General features: G+C 49.1%; 1 protein-coding gene across 3 annotated transcripts in view; it reads right to left on the bottom strand.

Annotated features, from left to right (window-relative positions):
- The window catches only part of LOC121276138 (zinc finger CCHC domain-containing protein 2-like), an 83,067-nt gene extending 74,712 nt beyond the window's left edge, over nucleotides 1–8,355 (bottom strand). For all 3 annotated transcript variants that reach the window (XR_005942613.1, XM_041184172.1, XM_041184173.1), the window contains exon 1: nucleotides 7,516–8,355. Coding sequence is in view for 2 of the 3 variants with exons in the window: in XM_041184172.1 (XP_041040106.1) it covers nucleotides 7,516–8,166 (651 nt within the window). In the remaining variant the exon portion in view is untranslated. The remainder of the gene's footprint in view (nucleotides 1–7,515) is intronic.
- Between the last annotated feature and the right edge of the window lie 6,596 nt (nucleotides 8,356–14,951).

The raw sequence follows: 14,951 nt of genomic DNA, 5'->3' as shown, positions 1-14,951 counted from the left end.
CTCTCCACAGATGCTGCCAGAACTACTGAGTATTTCCAGCACTTTGCCTTTATTTCAATATCAGGTGCTCTGAATGTAGTTAAGTTTCAAAATATATTACCTAAATGACCAGAATGAATACTTGTGCTTAAAAGGCCACGAAGAGTTAAGTCCAAGTTTAACGAACAATTTGAATACTGCAGATGCTGGAAACACAGTTAGTATGGGGTTAATGACCCTTTATCAGAACTGCAAATGGCTACTAACATGATATTTCTCTCTCCACTCATCTAACCTGTAGTTTCCAGCATTTTTGTTCTTTTTGAAAAGTATGAATACTGAACGCTAGAGGCCCTTTCAGCTCAACGGTTGTACAGGTCAAGTATTCTACAATAGACTCAGATTCACAGAAGCCACCAACAATATGAAAGGGGAGTATTTGTACATCACAGGCTAATATCCATTATTCTTTCAACATTTACATGGATAGTTTTAGCTAAAGTGAGCATGACTTGCTGAAATGGTTGTCCTATTAATGAAAACTTCAATGGAAGTAATCTAAAAGATGGGTGTTGAAGATTTTAAGCAATGTGACTGTGACTATTTCCTATGGCAGCTTGTCCCATTGTGGGACTGTCCTTAAAAAGAAAGATTCTTGATACACTCTCTAGGAAACAAATGGTCTTTGCAGTTTGTGTGGATGGTTACCTTGTGTTTTGTCATTGCCGGAGAGCACCTGGTATTTGTTTTTGTCAATTCCCACTAGTCCATTCCATATTTTATAGAACACAGTAAGTCTATTATTTCCCCTCATTTGTTGTAGCGATTCCCTTTCCAAATCTTTGATCAATGATGTAATTCTGGCGTGTTTCCTATGCTGATTCATGCAGCAATTTGGGTCACTTCAATCTTATCTATATCTCTCGCCATAAGAATCCCCCACACAACTTGCATTCTCCAAGATTGGACAAATGAAATGTTCAGTAAGCTATAACTCTGACATTTGTGTTGCAATACCAAAGATGATTCCTCAGAAATCCAAGAATGCTGTTTGCTCTGGATGTTATCTGCTGAATGTGGAAGATTGCTTTTAAGATGTTGGAGAATCCAATTACAGAACTTAAAGCTACCTGAGAATGTAGCTGATCAGTTTGTCAACAATTGTCCATTAGCTAATTTCAAAAAAAACAGTTTAGTCACTTGGAAACTGGAGTCACTCCAATGAACATTTACACTTAAATAGCTTGCCCTCACTAAACTAGTTTATTTTATAGTGTCTCGATATAACTAGCAATAGTCTAATAACTCTCATTCAGTAGTGTAACTATTTCATAATCTCTGCCCAGACAGAATTAAACATTGTGAGTATGCTGCAGGTACAGGCTCAAAAGGCTTTTCAATAAAGTAGCCCTGATCAAAATGTACCTGAATTCATGGCCTCAGTATGAACCATTGGAACATAGGAGCAGAAGTAAGCCTTTCAGCCCTCGAGTTCAGTGATTTTGAATGCCTGTCCCCAGGACGAATGAGAAAAGGATTTGCAGTTCCTGAAGGGCGGGGGTTATTGAAGGATTACACAATACCAAACCAGAGTTATTTGCTAAAGCTTTCCAGTTAGATGATGACACTTCTTTGCTCCCAACTCCCATCCTGTTGTTGCTGCTATAAAGAGAATACGACTGGGCTCTGTGACACAACCAACAGTTGAATATCCCACCATCACTCACTGTACAGCTTCACATATGAAAAATTAGATACTTCAGCCATGCCCTGGAAATTGCTGATAACTGAAGAACTGTACATCAACAAACAGTCAATACCTCCAGGGAGGAAAGTTTGCTTTGTGCAGCGATGAATATCCTGACAAAAGAAAAAGGAATCGTCTACATTAAAAGCAATACTGCTTAAGGATAATTTGAGCTTTTGTAGTTGCGAACGGGTGCAATCGTACAGCTTGCAAAGGTGAGCACCTGGAACAGAATACACTATGGGCTGATACCCCACTAAACCAAATATCAGGTCACAGGTTGAGATATGAGATGGGGCTTGTAAAAAGAGGTGCAACTGCTGCAGTTCTGCTGATAAAACACCCAGTGCCCCAACCATGCCTGAAAAGAAAGGCCTGTATTTATATAGTGTCTTTCATAACTACTGGACTTCCCTAAGTGCTTTATAAGAAATGAAGAACTTTTAAAATGCAGTAACTATTCTAATGTGCACAGCAAACACAAACAGCAAAACAATAACAATCTGTTAAGATAGCTCCCTGGTTGTTCTTAAAATTGATAAAAGTAAAATACTGCGGATGCTGGAAATCTGAAACAAGAACAAAAATAGCTGGAAAAACTCAGCAGGTCTGACAGCATCTGCGGAGAGGAACACAGTTGACGTCGAGTCCGTATGACTCATCAGAACTAAGGAAGTAGAGAAATAAGGTGAAATATAAGCTGGTAGAGGGAGAAAAGGGCCAGTGATAGGTGGAGGCAAAGAAGAGATTACCAAAGATGTCATAATCAAAAGGACAAAAGGGTGTTGACGGTGGTGATATTATCTAAGGAATGTGCAAATGGGGACATTAAGGGTAGCCAGCAGGACAAGCAAGAGGCAGATGGCCCTACTGGGGGTGGGGGGAAAGGGATCGAAATGGGGTAAAAGGTGGAGATAAAACAATAGATCAAAATAAATAAAAATAGGTGGGAAAAGAAAAATGTATTTTTAAAAAATTAAAAATGATAAATTATTGGAAAAAGGGGGATGGGGATGGAGGAGAGAATTCACGATCTGAAGTTGTTGAACTCAACATCAAGTCCGGAAGGCTGTAAAGTGCCTAGTCGGAAGATGAGGTGCTGTTCCTCCAGTTTGCGTTGAGCTTCACTGGAACATTGCAGCAGGCCAAGGACGGACATGTGGGCATGAGAGCAGGGTGGAGTGTTGAAATGGCAAGCGACAGGGAGTTCTGGGTCATGCTTGTGGACAGACCGAAGGTGTTCTGCAAAGCAGTCATCCAGTCTGCATTTGGTCTCTCCAATGTAGAAGAAACCACATTGGGAGCAGTGAATGCAGTAGACTAAATTGAGGAAAATGCAAGTGAAGTGCTGCTTCACTTGAAAGGAGTGTTTGGGCCCTTGGACGGTGAGGGGGGGTGGGGGGGGGTGGGGGGAGTAAAGGGGCAGGTGCTGCACCTTCTGCGGTTGCACGGGAAGGTGCCATGGGAGGGGGTTGAGATGTAGGGGGTGATGGAGGAGGGGACCAGGGTGTCCAGGAGGGAACGATCCCTGTGCAAAGCTGCCGGGGGGGGGTGAAGGGAAGGTGTGTTTGGTGGTGGCATCATGCAGGAGTTGGCGAAGGATGATCCTTTGAATGCGGAGGCTGGTGGGGTGATAAGTGAGGACAAGGGGGACCCTATCATGGTTCTGGGAGGGAGAGGAAAGTGTGAGGGCGGATACGCGGGAGAATGGCCGGACAAGGTTGAGGGCCCTGTCAACCACCGTGGGTGGGAAACCTCAGTGAAGGAAGACATGTCAGAGGAACTGTTTTAGAAAGTGGCATCATCAGAACAGATGCGACGGAGGCGAAGAAAGTGAGAGAATGGGATGGAGTCATTACAGGAAGTGGGGTGTGAGGAGCTGTAGTCGAGGTAGCTGTGGGAGTCGGTTGGCTTGTAATGAATATTGGTGGACAGTCAATCGCCAGAAATTGAGACAGAGAGGTCAAGGAAGGGAAGTGTCAGTGATGGACCACGTGAAAATGATGGAGGGGTGGGAATTGGAAGCAAAATTAATAAATTTTTCCAGATCCAGGCGAGAGCATGAAATGGCACCAAAGCAGTCATCGATGTACCGGAGAAAGAGTTGTGGGAGGGAACCTGAGTCGGACTGGAACAAGGAATGTTCCACATACCCCATAAAGAGACAAGCATAACTGGGGCCCATGTGGGTACCCATAGCCACACCTTTTATTTTGAAGAAGTGAGAGGAGTGTAAGGAGAAATTGTTCAGTGTGAGAACAAGTTCAGCCAGACGGAGGATAATGGTGGATAGGGATTGTTCGGGCCTCTGTTCGAGGAAGAAGCGGGGAGGTGTAGAGGGATTGGACATCCATGGTGAAGAGGCGGCGATTGGGGCCAGGGCACTGGAAATTGTTGATATGATGTAGGGTGTCAGAGGAATCACGGATGTAGGTGGGAAGGGACTGGACAAGGGGAGAGAGAATGGAGTCAAGATGGCAAGAAATGAGTTCTGTGGGGCAGGAACAGGCTGACATGATCGGCCTGCCAGGACAATCCTGTTTGTGGATTTTGGGTAGGAGGTAGAAGCAGGCTGTCCAAGGTTGGGAGACTATGAGGTTGGAAGCTGTGGAAGGAAGATCTCCAGAGCAGTTGAGGACAGTGACAGTCCTGGAAACAATGGCCTGATGTTCAGTGGTGGGGTCATGGTTTGGGGGAGGTAGGAGGAAGTGTTTGCAAGTTGACGTTCAACCTCTGCGAGGCAGAGGTCAGTGCGCCAGACAACAACAGCACTACCCTTGTCAGTGGGTTTGATGACAAAGTCAGGGTTGGACCTGAGAGAACAGAGTGCAGCAAGTTCAGAAAGAGACAGATTAGAATGGGTGAGAGGAGCAGAGAAATTGAGATGACTGATGTCACGCTGACAGTTCTCAATGACAAGATCAAGAGCAGGTAAGAATCCAGGGGGAGGGGTCCAGGTGGAGGGAGAATATTGGAGGCGGGTAAAAAGGATCTGTCGAACAGGGAGAGGACTCCTGCCCAAAGAAGTGAGCACGGTGATGAAGGCGGCGGAAGAAGAGTTCAGCATCGTGCCGAGCCCGAAATTCATTGAGGTGCGGGTGTAAGGGTATGAAACTGAGTCCTTTGCTGAGCACTGAACGCTCAGCTTCAGAGAGGGGAAGGTCAGGGGGGTATGGTGAATACACGGCGGGGGCTGGGTTTGGAAGACGGGATGAGGTCAGGGGGGTGGGCAGGGGTGGAGGGTCCTGGATGGGCGTTTGGCTTCTTAAAACTGAACCTTGGGATACTTCACGCTCAGCTGAGCGGACAGACAGAGGCTGTTTAATATCTTCAACAAAGCACGACACCTCCAACAGCGCAGCACTCCCTTCCTCCTGAACTGGAATATCAACCCTGATCCTCAAGGCCCAGAGTGGACTATAACCCTCAGAGGGAGGAGTGCTGCCAACTGAGCCGCAGCTGATATCTGGGGTCTGGAGGCATGGAAACCCAATCTGCAATAAACATTCAAACTAGATTATTTTTTTTAAAAAAAACTATTGGTCAAAACCAAAACTGTAGCAGCTTCATGTCATTATTACATAGCCTTGTTAGGTGAAAGGCAACAGCCCTGGGCCAACCATCATGAGATCTTTCAAATAACACTTTCTTCTGAATTAATACGTAATTGCCACAGACCTTTCCTTCGTGGCCACAAAAGGAAGGAAGAAGGTAGAGAGGGCGGATGGGGGTGGGGGGAATCCCATGAAGATTGGTGCGAGATTAGTGATCAAACACATGCCGCAACGGAGCTGGTGATCCAGACTCTGCCACAACCGCTCCGCTCCGCTCCCCTCCCCCACCACCAACGGACACCTACCTGAGCGCGGTACCTTATTGGCTGCTTTCAAGCGCCAACGGCCCATTCAAAAAAAGAGAGACGAAATACCACAGGCTCCGCACGCCCCGCCCCCCTCCCCTCCCCTCCCCTGGCCACACGGACTGCCCAGAGTGCGCCTGCGCGCAGCCGCCACACACACACACACACACACACACACACACACAGACATCACCCCCCCCCCCCCCGCCCCCACGGCCTGAGGCCCGGTTGTTAAAAAAATATAAAATCAAATATCGAAGGTTAAAAAGACAGACTCATGTAAGAAAAAACCTGATTTTTTAAAAAATTGTCAAAGCAGACGGTGCTGGGCACGGCAATTTCTCTCCCTCCCACCCCCCCCATCTCCAATTATCTCCCTGCGCCCACCCCACCACCGTATTCTCCCCCCCCAACCTTCAATTCTCCCCTTCACCCACCTTCGCCCCCCCACTCACCCCATCCACCCTCCCCCACCTCCAATTCCTGTCCATGAAGCGCCCTCCAATTATCTCCCCGCCGACCTCCTCCGCCAATTCCCGCCCCCTCCCCGCACCTCCCTTCAACCCCCTTCTGCCTCCAATTGCCCCCTCTTCACCCCCCTCATTTCCATCCCCCTCTCCCCATCCCATCATTTCCCCCCTCATTTCCATCCCCCTCTCCCCATCCCATCATTTCCCCCCTTATTCCCATTCTCTCCCATTCCCCCTCCCCCCTTATTCCCATTCCCCCTCCCCCCTTATTCCCATTCCCCCTCCCCCCTTATTCCCATTCCCCCTCTCCCCTTATTCCCATTCTCTCCCATTCCCCCCCTCCATTCTCTCCCATTCCCCCCCTCCATTCTCTCCCATTCTCTCCCATTCCCCCCCCTCCATTCTCTCCCATTCCCCCCCCTCCATTCTCTCCCATTCCCCCCCCTCCATTCTCTCCCATTCCCCCCCTCCATTCTCTCCCATTCCCCCCCTCCATTCTCTCCCATTCCCCCCCCTCCATTCTCTCCCATTCCCCCCCCTCCATTCTCTCCCATTCCCCCCCCTCCATTCTCTCCCATTCCCCCCCCTCCATTCTCTCCCATTCCCCCCCCCTCCATTCTCTCCCATTCCCCCCCCCCTCCATTCTCTCCCATTCCCCCCCCCTCCATTCTCTCCCATTCCCCCCCCCTCCATTCTCTCCCATTCCCCCCCCCTCCATTCTCTCCCATTCCCCCCCCCTCCATTCTCTCCCATTCCCCCCCCTCCATTCTCTCCCATTCCCCCCCCCTCCATTCTCTCCCATTCCCCCCCCCTCCATTCTCTCCCATTTCCCCCCTTATTCCCATTCTCTCCCCCAATTCTCTCCCATTCCCCCCCCCAATTCTCTCCCATTCCCCCCCAATTCTCTCCCATTCCCCCCCTCCATTCTCTCCCATTCCCCCCCCTCCATTCTCTCCCATTCCCCCCCCCTCCATTCTCTCCCATTCCCCCCCCTCCATTCTCTCCCATTCTCCCCCCCTCCATTCTCTCCCATTTCCCCCCTTATTCCCATTCTCTCCCCCAATTCTCTCCCATTCCCCCCCAATTCTCTCCCATTCCCCCCCCCAATTCTCTCCCATTCCCCCCCCCAATTCTCTCCCATTCCCCCCCCCGATTCTCTCCCATTCCCCCCCCCCCGATTCTCTCCCATTCCCGCCCCCCCCAATTCTCTCCCATTCCCGCCCCCCCGATTCTCTCCCATTCCCGCCCCCCCGATTCTCTCCCATTCCCCCCCCCCCGATTCTCTCCCATTCCCCCCCCCCCGATTCTCTCCCATTCCCGCCCCCCCCCAATTCTCTCCCATTCCCGCCCCCCCCAATTCTCTCCCATTCCCCCCCCCCAAATATCTCTCCGCTCCCAGTACACCCCCCCCCCCCCCCACCCCCCCACCACCCACCCCTCAAACCCCCGGTTCCATTTACCTTGGTGACCGCCTTCTGGAAATTGCGGCCGTTGCCGGGCCGCCGCTGCAGGTCGGCGAGCTGCTGGCGGAGGCTCTCCTTCTGGTGGAAGGAGAAGGCCGGGTGGTTGGAGGCCATGGTGAGCAGCAGCAGGAACTCCTGGACGCCGCGCTCGGTGAGCGGCAGGCCGCAGGCCCGGACGGCCGAGTCGAGGCGGGAGAGGGCGCGGGCCAGCACGGCGGCCGCCTCGCGGTTCTCGGAGCCCAGCAGGGCCAGCGACACCACCAGGCGGCTGCGGGTCACCTCGTCGGCCGGGTCGCCGAGGGCGGCCAGCTCGGCCACGCTGTTGGCGCGGATCTCCGAGTCGCGCAGCGAGTGGTAGTCCTTGCGGGCCAGGTCCTCCAGGCAGCTGCCCAGGAAGCGGAGCTCCAGCGGGTGGCACAGGTCGAGCAGGCCGCAGCAGAACTCCAGGCGCTGGGCCGAGGTCAGGGCCGAGCCGAACCACTCGTACACGCCCTCCTTCCAGGGCTCGGAGAGCGGCGGCGGCGGCGGCGGCGGCGGGATCGGCATGGCAGGAGCCGCTTTCCCCTCCTCCTCCTCCTCCTCCTCCTCGTCGTCGTCCTCCTCCTCGGGGTCGGGCAGCTTCATCAGCACCTTCATCTTCATCGTCATCAAGTTAATGCAAAACCCCAGCCCCAACCCCCAAAAGAAAAAAAAACAAAAACACACAAACAACGGATTAATCAATCGCACAGACCGCCTCCGACATTATTGTACCGGTCGCAGATATTTTTTTTATCTCTCTCTCTCTCTCTCTCTCTTTCCCCCTTCTCCTCAGCGATATCCAACCCCGTAATGGCACCGGAGAGCCAACTGAATTCAAAGTCTCCGCCCCCCGCCTGTCAGAATCCCGCCCCCAATCCCCGCCTATCAATCTCCCAATTTCCCCCCAATCCCCGCCTACCGATCTCCCAATTTCCCCCCAATCCCCGCCTATCGATCTCCCAATTTCCCCCCAATCCCCGCCTACCGATTTCCCCCCAATCCCCGCCTACCGATCTCCCAATTTCCCCCCAATCCCCGCCTATCGATCTCCCAATTTCCCCCCAATCCCCGCCTACCGATTTCCCCCCAATCCCCGCCTACCGATCTCCCAATTTCCCCCCAGTCCCCGCCTATGGATCTCCCAATTTCCCCCAATCCCCACCTATCAATCTCCAAATTTCCCCCAATCCCCGCCTATTAATCTCCCAATTTCCCCCAATCCCCGCCTATCAACTCCCCCCCAATCCCCGCCTGTCAATCTCCCAATTTCCCCCCAATCCCCACCTGTCAATCTCCCAATTTCCCCCAATCCCCGTCTGTCAATCTCCCAATTCCCCCAATCCCCACCTGTCAATCTCCCAATTCCCCAATCCCCACCTGTCAATCTCCCAACTCCTCCAATCCCCACCTGTCAATCTCCCAATTCCCCAATCCCCACCTGTCAATCTCCCAACTCCCCCAATCCCCACCTGTCAATCTCCCAATTTCCCCCAATCCCCGCCTGTCAATCTCCCAACTCCTCCCAATCCCCGCCTATCAATCTCCCAACTCTCCCAATCCCCGCCTATCAATCTCCCAACTCCCCCCAATCCCAGAATTACCTGGAAAAACTCAGCAGGTCTGGCAGCATCGGCGGAGAAGAAAAGAGTTGACGTTTTGAGTCCTCATGACCCTTCGACAGATCATGAGGACTCGAAACGTCAACTCTTTTCTTCTCCGCCGATGCTGCCAGACCTGCTGAGTTTTTCCAGGTAATTCTGTTTTTGTTTTGGATTTCCAGCATCCGCAGTTTTTTTGTTTTTACCCCCCAATCCCCGCCTATCAATCTCTTGCCCCCCCCAATCCCTGCCTGTCAGTCTTCTGCCCCCCCAATCCTTGCCTGTCAGTCTTCTGCACCCCCAATCCCCACCTGTCATTCTCCCTCCCCAATAGCGCCATGGCTGTCAGTCTCGACCTCCCCATCCCCGCCTGTCAGTGTCCTGCACCCCCCCAATCCCTGCCTGTCAGTCTCCTGCCCCCTCAATCCCTGCCTGTCAGTCTCCTGCCCCCCCCCAATCCCCATCTGTCAGTCTCCTGCCCCCCCAATCCCTGCATTGTCAGTCTTCCGTCCCCCAATCTCCACCTGTCAGTCACCTGCCTCCCCCAATCCCCACCTATCAATCTCCCAACTCCCCCAAACCCTGCCTGTCAGTCTCCTGCACCCCACCCCCCCCATTCCCACTTGTCAGCCTCCCTTCCCAACCACTCCACGTCTGTCGGTTTCAACAACCCCATCCCCACCTGTCAGTCTCCCGCCCCCTTTCCCAATCCCCACCAGTTGCTCTCCCACTCCTGGCTGTCATTTTCAGTCTCCTGTCTCAATTCCTGTCAGTCTGCCGTGCACCACCCCACCCTGCATCTAACAGTATGCAGCTGACTTCCATGTTCCTTTGTCCCCCCTTCCTTTCAATGATTTAACTAATCTATTTGTAAATGCAATCCAGAATTAGAGCCCTCTGAATAGAAACGATTCTAATACCTTCTGTCCTAAACTTCTTACATTTAATCTTAAATCTATGGCCCACCCCTGCCCAAACCACCACCAACACCCCCTCAACCCCCGGTTCTAGACCTCTCAATTAATGACCGGAATCTTCCGTTCTGGAGTCTAGATTCGGTGGCGGGAATGGGAGTGATTTCCACTGGGAGGGGTGCAGGATGGCTGACCACATGTGATCTTTTGCTGTTCAGCTTATTACATATGCATCTGTGAGGAGCATGGCGATTCTTGAGGTAGGGGCAAGCAGAAAGTCACTGTCCCCAACGTTACCTCATGGGGTCAAAGGTCCAGACAATATATTTAAAGGGCACCTGGACAACCTGCATTATCCCTTCCGCTATTGCCCAGCCACTGCTCCAACCTTCCCCACTAACCCTTCCTCCCTCCTTTGGTCATCCTCCACACAGCTTGCACTGCTAGACCTAGTCTCAAGCATAGGTTTGCATTTACAGATGCTCCCCAAAGGGGATAATGCAGCAGCAACTCATCGATATAAAAACCAAAAACTACGGATGCTGGAAATCCAAAACAAAAACAGAATTACCTGGAAAAGCTCAGCAGGTCTGGCAGCATCAGCGGAGAAGTAAAGAGTTGACGTTTCGAGTCCTCATGAGGACTCGAAACGTCAACTCTTTTCTTCTCCGCCGATGCTGCCAGACCTGCTGAGTTTTTCCAGGTAATTCTGTTTTTGTTTCAGCAGCAACTCATCGTTGCTTATGGAAGAAGTCAACCTCACCAGGGGCATGGCACTTATATGCAGCCGTGAATGTGAACATTCTAATGTCTCGCTGGCAAGGAACGTAATTTGGAGGGGGAAATTAATTCTGGCGAGCTGGCCTCTTAATGAGCATGCACAACATGCTAATACACATTCATTGGGAAACTTGACCAGCCTTTAAAGTCCCGAGAATATAGTTGCGAAAGTTCATCCTGCTGTTGGGAAGTTGACGTTTGGCCTCATACCAAATTAAGATCCCCCCACTGCTGGTGGGTCCAGAAGGTTCCACCCACTGTCAGTGTCTATCTAGAATTACCATTCTTTCGTAATTTCAACTACCTCCATCAAATCAACCAGCAATTTTCTTTGTCTAATGGAAACAGCCCTAATTTTTCAGGTCTCACTTTGTCTTCTTTATACCTGATAGCATTCTAATGAATCTGTGCTATACCGTCTCTATTTTCTCAACATCCCTAATATGGTGTGAAACTCAAAACTGTACAGTACTCTAACTGTGCTTTAAAGTTTACCATTAGCTCTTGACTTTTATATTGTGTTGTTTTTGACATAAAACCCAGTATTGCATTAGCTTTTTAAATGATCAAGCCACTTGACATACTACTTGTGAATCTGAAATCCCAAATTCCTCCAAATCACATCACCAACCTTCCTTCACTCCAAGGTTTCTTTTTAATAAAAGTGGTGTTAAATTCTATGATAAAAGCAAAAAAAACTGCGGATGTTGGAAATCCAAAACAAAAATAAATATAAATAAAAATAAAAGTTCTGTTGAAGAGTCATATGGATTCGAAGCGTTAATTGTGTTCCTCTCCGCAAATGCTGCCAGACCTGCTGAGTTTTTCCAGGTATTTTTATTTTTGTTTTGGTGTTAAATTCTGTCTGCTGTTTATGTTTATTACAGTGTGGTGGTCAGGGTACCTGTGGTTTATTCACACTGTGGAATTCACACTTCAATACAGTAAGGGAGAAAAATATATTTTAGATGTAATAGTGAAAGGGAGGAGGTAATTCTTTATTGTAACCTTTAGCTCTTGGCTGATTTTGGAAAACTGGAAATGTCAGTTTCAGTTTCATTTCCAGTGAAATGAAAAGCAAAGACAGGGAGTTCAGCAAAGACAAAAACAGACTTTTGCATAGCACCACATGGATGGGAATTTTAACTACCAGGATGGAGGAGGAGAGGGAGGGTAAATCATGAAAAATCTGAAACCTGATCCTAACCCACCATGAAGACGTAGAACCGGACAGAGATGGTTCAATAATTCTAGCAAGCTAATGAGGCTGCATGCCTCAGATTTGAACAGACTTTTATATTTCACGGTTGGTGGCAGGTTTCCAAGAGCTCGGCAAACCCAGCAGCTGAAGGGACGTCGGAATGGTCAGATCCATCAGCTAAGGGCTTTCCCAGCACTGCCTGAGAGCTGTGAGTAGCAGGAGGGCAACATTCCCCCACCCACCTCCCTCAAGCTAAGTCACCACGATTGGCCTCTCTCCCTGCATTCGGCCAACCTGTAATTTCCACTACCCGTCACGCCCCATGATCACTCAATCCTCTCCAATTCCTGGTTGCAGCCTTCCCCTTTGAGAGTCAGCTAGGCTCTCGATCTGGCTGGCACCAAGCTGGGAACTGGAGAGTAAAATATTCACTAGCATATCTGCATTACCCACATTTTACTGCTGCTATAATATATTTTGGTGTTTATTACAAGGGAATGGAATATAAAAGTAGGGATGTTTTGCTACAGTCGTACAGGGTATCAGTGAGACCATATCTAGAGTATTGTGTACAGTTTGGGTCTCCTTATTTAAGAAAGGACATAATTGCATTGGAAACATTTCAAAGAAGGTACAATCGACTGATTCCTGGGATGAGTAGATTATCCTATGAGGAAAGGTTGGGCCTGTATCCATTGGAGTTTCGAAGAATGAGAGCTGATTGAACTTATAAGAACCTGGGTGGGCTTGACAGAATAGATGCTGAAAGGATGTTTCCCCTTGTGGGAGTGACCAGGACAAAGAGACACAGTTTAAAAATAAGGGATCTCCCATTTAGGATGGATTTGAGGAGAAATATTTTCTCTCAGAGGGTCGAGGATACATGGAACTCTGAACTCTCTTCCCCAGCGGGTGGTAAAGGCAGGGTCATTGAATATTTTTAAGGCAGAGGTAAATTAATTCCTGTGTTAGTCAAGAATTTAAGGATATGAGGAATAGGCAGGTTAGTGACACTGAGGCCACAATCAGATCAACCTTGATCTTATTGAATGGCAGAGCAGGCTTGAGGGACCAAATGGCCTACTCCTGCTCTTAATTCATATATTTGTATGTTCCCCTCCCCATAAATATTTAGCAGTAGCTTCTGGAACCCACGGAAAAGTCAGTCTCTGCTACTGGTAGAACAAACTAAATTGAAAGTTTAGCATTGTCACCAATTCTTAAAATTTAAAATATCCCTTTAATACAAGGGGTATTTTTTTTTACTCATTCATGGGATGTGGGCTTTGCTGGCTGGGCCAGCATTTATTGCCCATCCCTAACTGCCCTTGAGAAGGTGGTGGTGAGCTGCCTTCTTGAATGCTGTAAACCCTGTGGGGTACACCCACTGTGCTGTTAGGAAGTTCAAGGATTTCGACCCTGCGTCAGTGAAGGAATAGCGATATATTTCTAAGTCAGGATGGTAAGTGACTTTGGAGGAAAACTTCCAGTTGGCAGTTTTCCCACATATCTGCTGCCCTTGTCATTCTAAATGGTAAGTGGTCGCCAGTTTGTAAGGTGCTGTCAAAGGAGCCTTGGTGAATTGTTGCTTTGCATCTTGTAGATGGTACACACTGCTGCTACTGTGTGTCAGTGGTAGAGGGAGTGAATGTTTGTGCATGTGGTGTCAATCAAGCGGGCTGCTTTGTCCTGAACAGTGTCAAGTTTCTTGAGTGTTGTGGGAGCTCCAGTCATCCAGGCAATTGGGGAGTATTCCATCACACTCTTGACTTATGCCTTGTAGATGGTGGACAGGCTTTGGGGAATCATGGGATGAGTTACTCGTCGCAGGATTCCTAGCCTCTGACATGCTTTAGTAGCCACAGTACTTGGCCAGTCCAGTTCAGTTTCTGGTCAATGGTAACCCCCAGGATGTTGATAGTGGGGGATTCAGTGATAGTAATGCCATTGAACATCAGGGGGCAATGATTGGGTTCTCTCCTGTTGGAGATGGTCATTGCCTGACACTTGTGTGGCACAAATGTTACTTACCACTTGTCAGCCCAAGCCTGGATATTGTCCAGGTCTTGCTGCATTTGGACATGGGCTACTTCAGTATCTGAGGAGTCGCGAACGGTGCTGAGCATTGTGCAATCATCAGTGAACTTCCCCACTTCTGACCTTATGTTGGAAAGAAGGTCATTGATGAAGCAGCTGAAGATGGCCGGGCTGGGGATACTACCATGAGGAACTCCTGGAGCTGAGATGACTGATCTCCAACAACCCAACCATCTTCCTTTGTGCTAGGTATGCCTCCAACCAGTGTAGAGTTTTCCCAATGATTCCCATTGACTTCAGTTTTGCATGGGCTCCTTGATGCCACAAATGCAGCCTTGATGTCAAGGGCAGTCACTCTCACCACACCATGGTTTATCTCTATTATATCAGTGGTTCATCTTTGACACAGTATGCTCAATGGGCTGAGCTGTATTCACAGGATCACACAATAATTATGAATAAGGAAAATAATTTAGCCCATTTGTTTTATCTCTCCAAAGAAATCCTTATGCCCTCTCCCTGCATTGTAGCATCTTACAGGCTTTTAAATGATTACAGGGTTTTGATTCTAACACTGTATCTAGAAATTTAGTTCACGCAAAGATTAAACTGTGTAAAGATGAATTCCCAGATTTCAGTCTTAGAAGTTCCCTTTTCTAGTTTGAATCTTGCTTCCTAGTTCTACTCTCACAGGTGAGTTGAAATCAATATTCCAGATTAAACTTTTCTATATCTCAAATGATTTTATGTAAATCTTTCTGAGCATGCCTCAGGTGCTTCCTTTCCAGGTTGAAGAGTCCACATGTCACTGGTCTCTCATAACCCATAAACTCTCTTCCAATCTTTGAATGTCTCTCTAGTTTCTTGGTAACCAGAATTAGA

Source organism: Carcharodon carcharias, chromosome 3, assembly GCF_017639515.1.
Source record: "Carcharodon carcharias isolate sCarCar2 chromosome 3, sCarCar2.pri, whole genome shotgun sequence".
NCBI lineage: Eukaryota > Metazoa > Chordata > Chondrichthyes > Lamniformes > Lamnidae > Carcharodon > Carcharodon carcharias.
The sequence above is the reverse complement of the archived record's forward strand: the minus strand, read 5'-3'. Positions and strand labels throughout refer to the sequence as shown.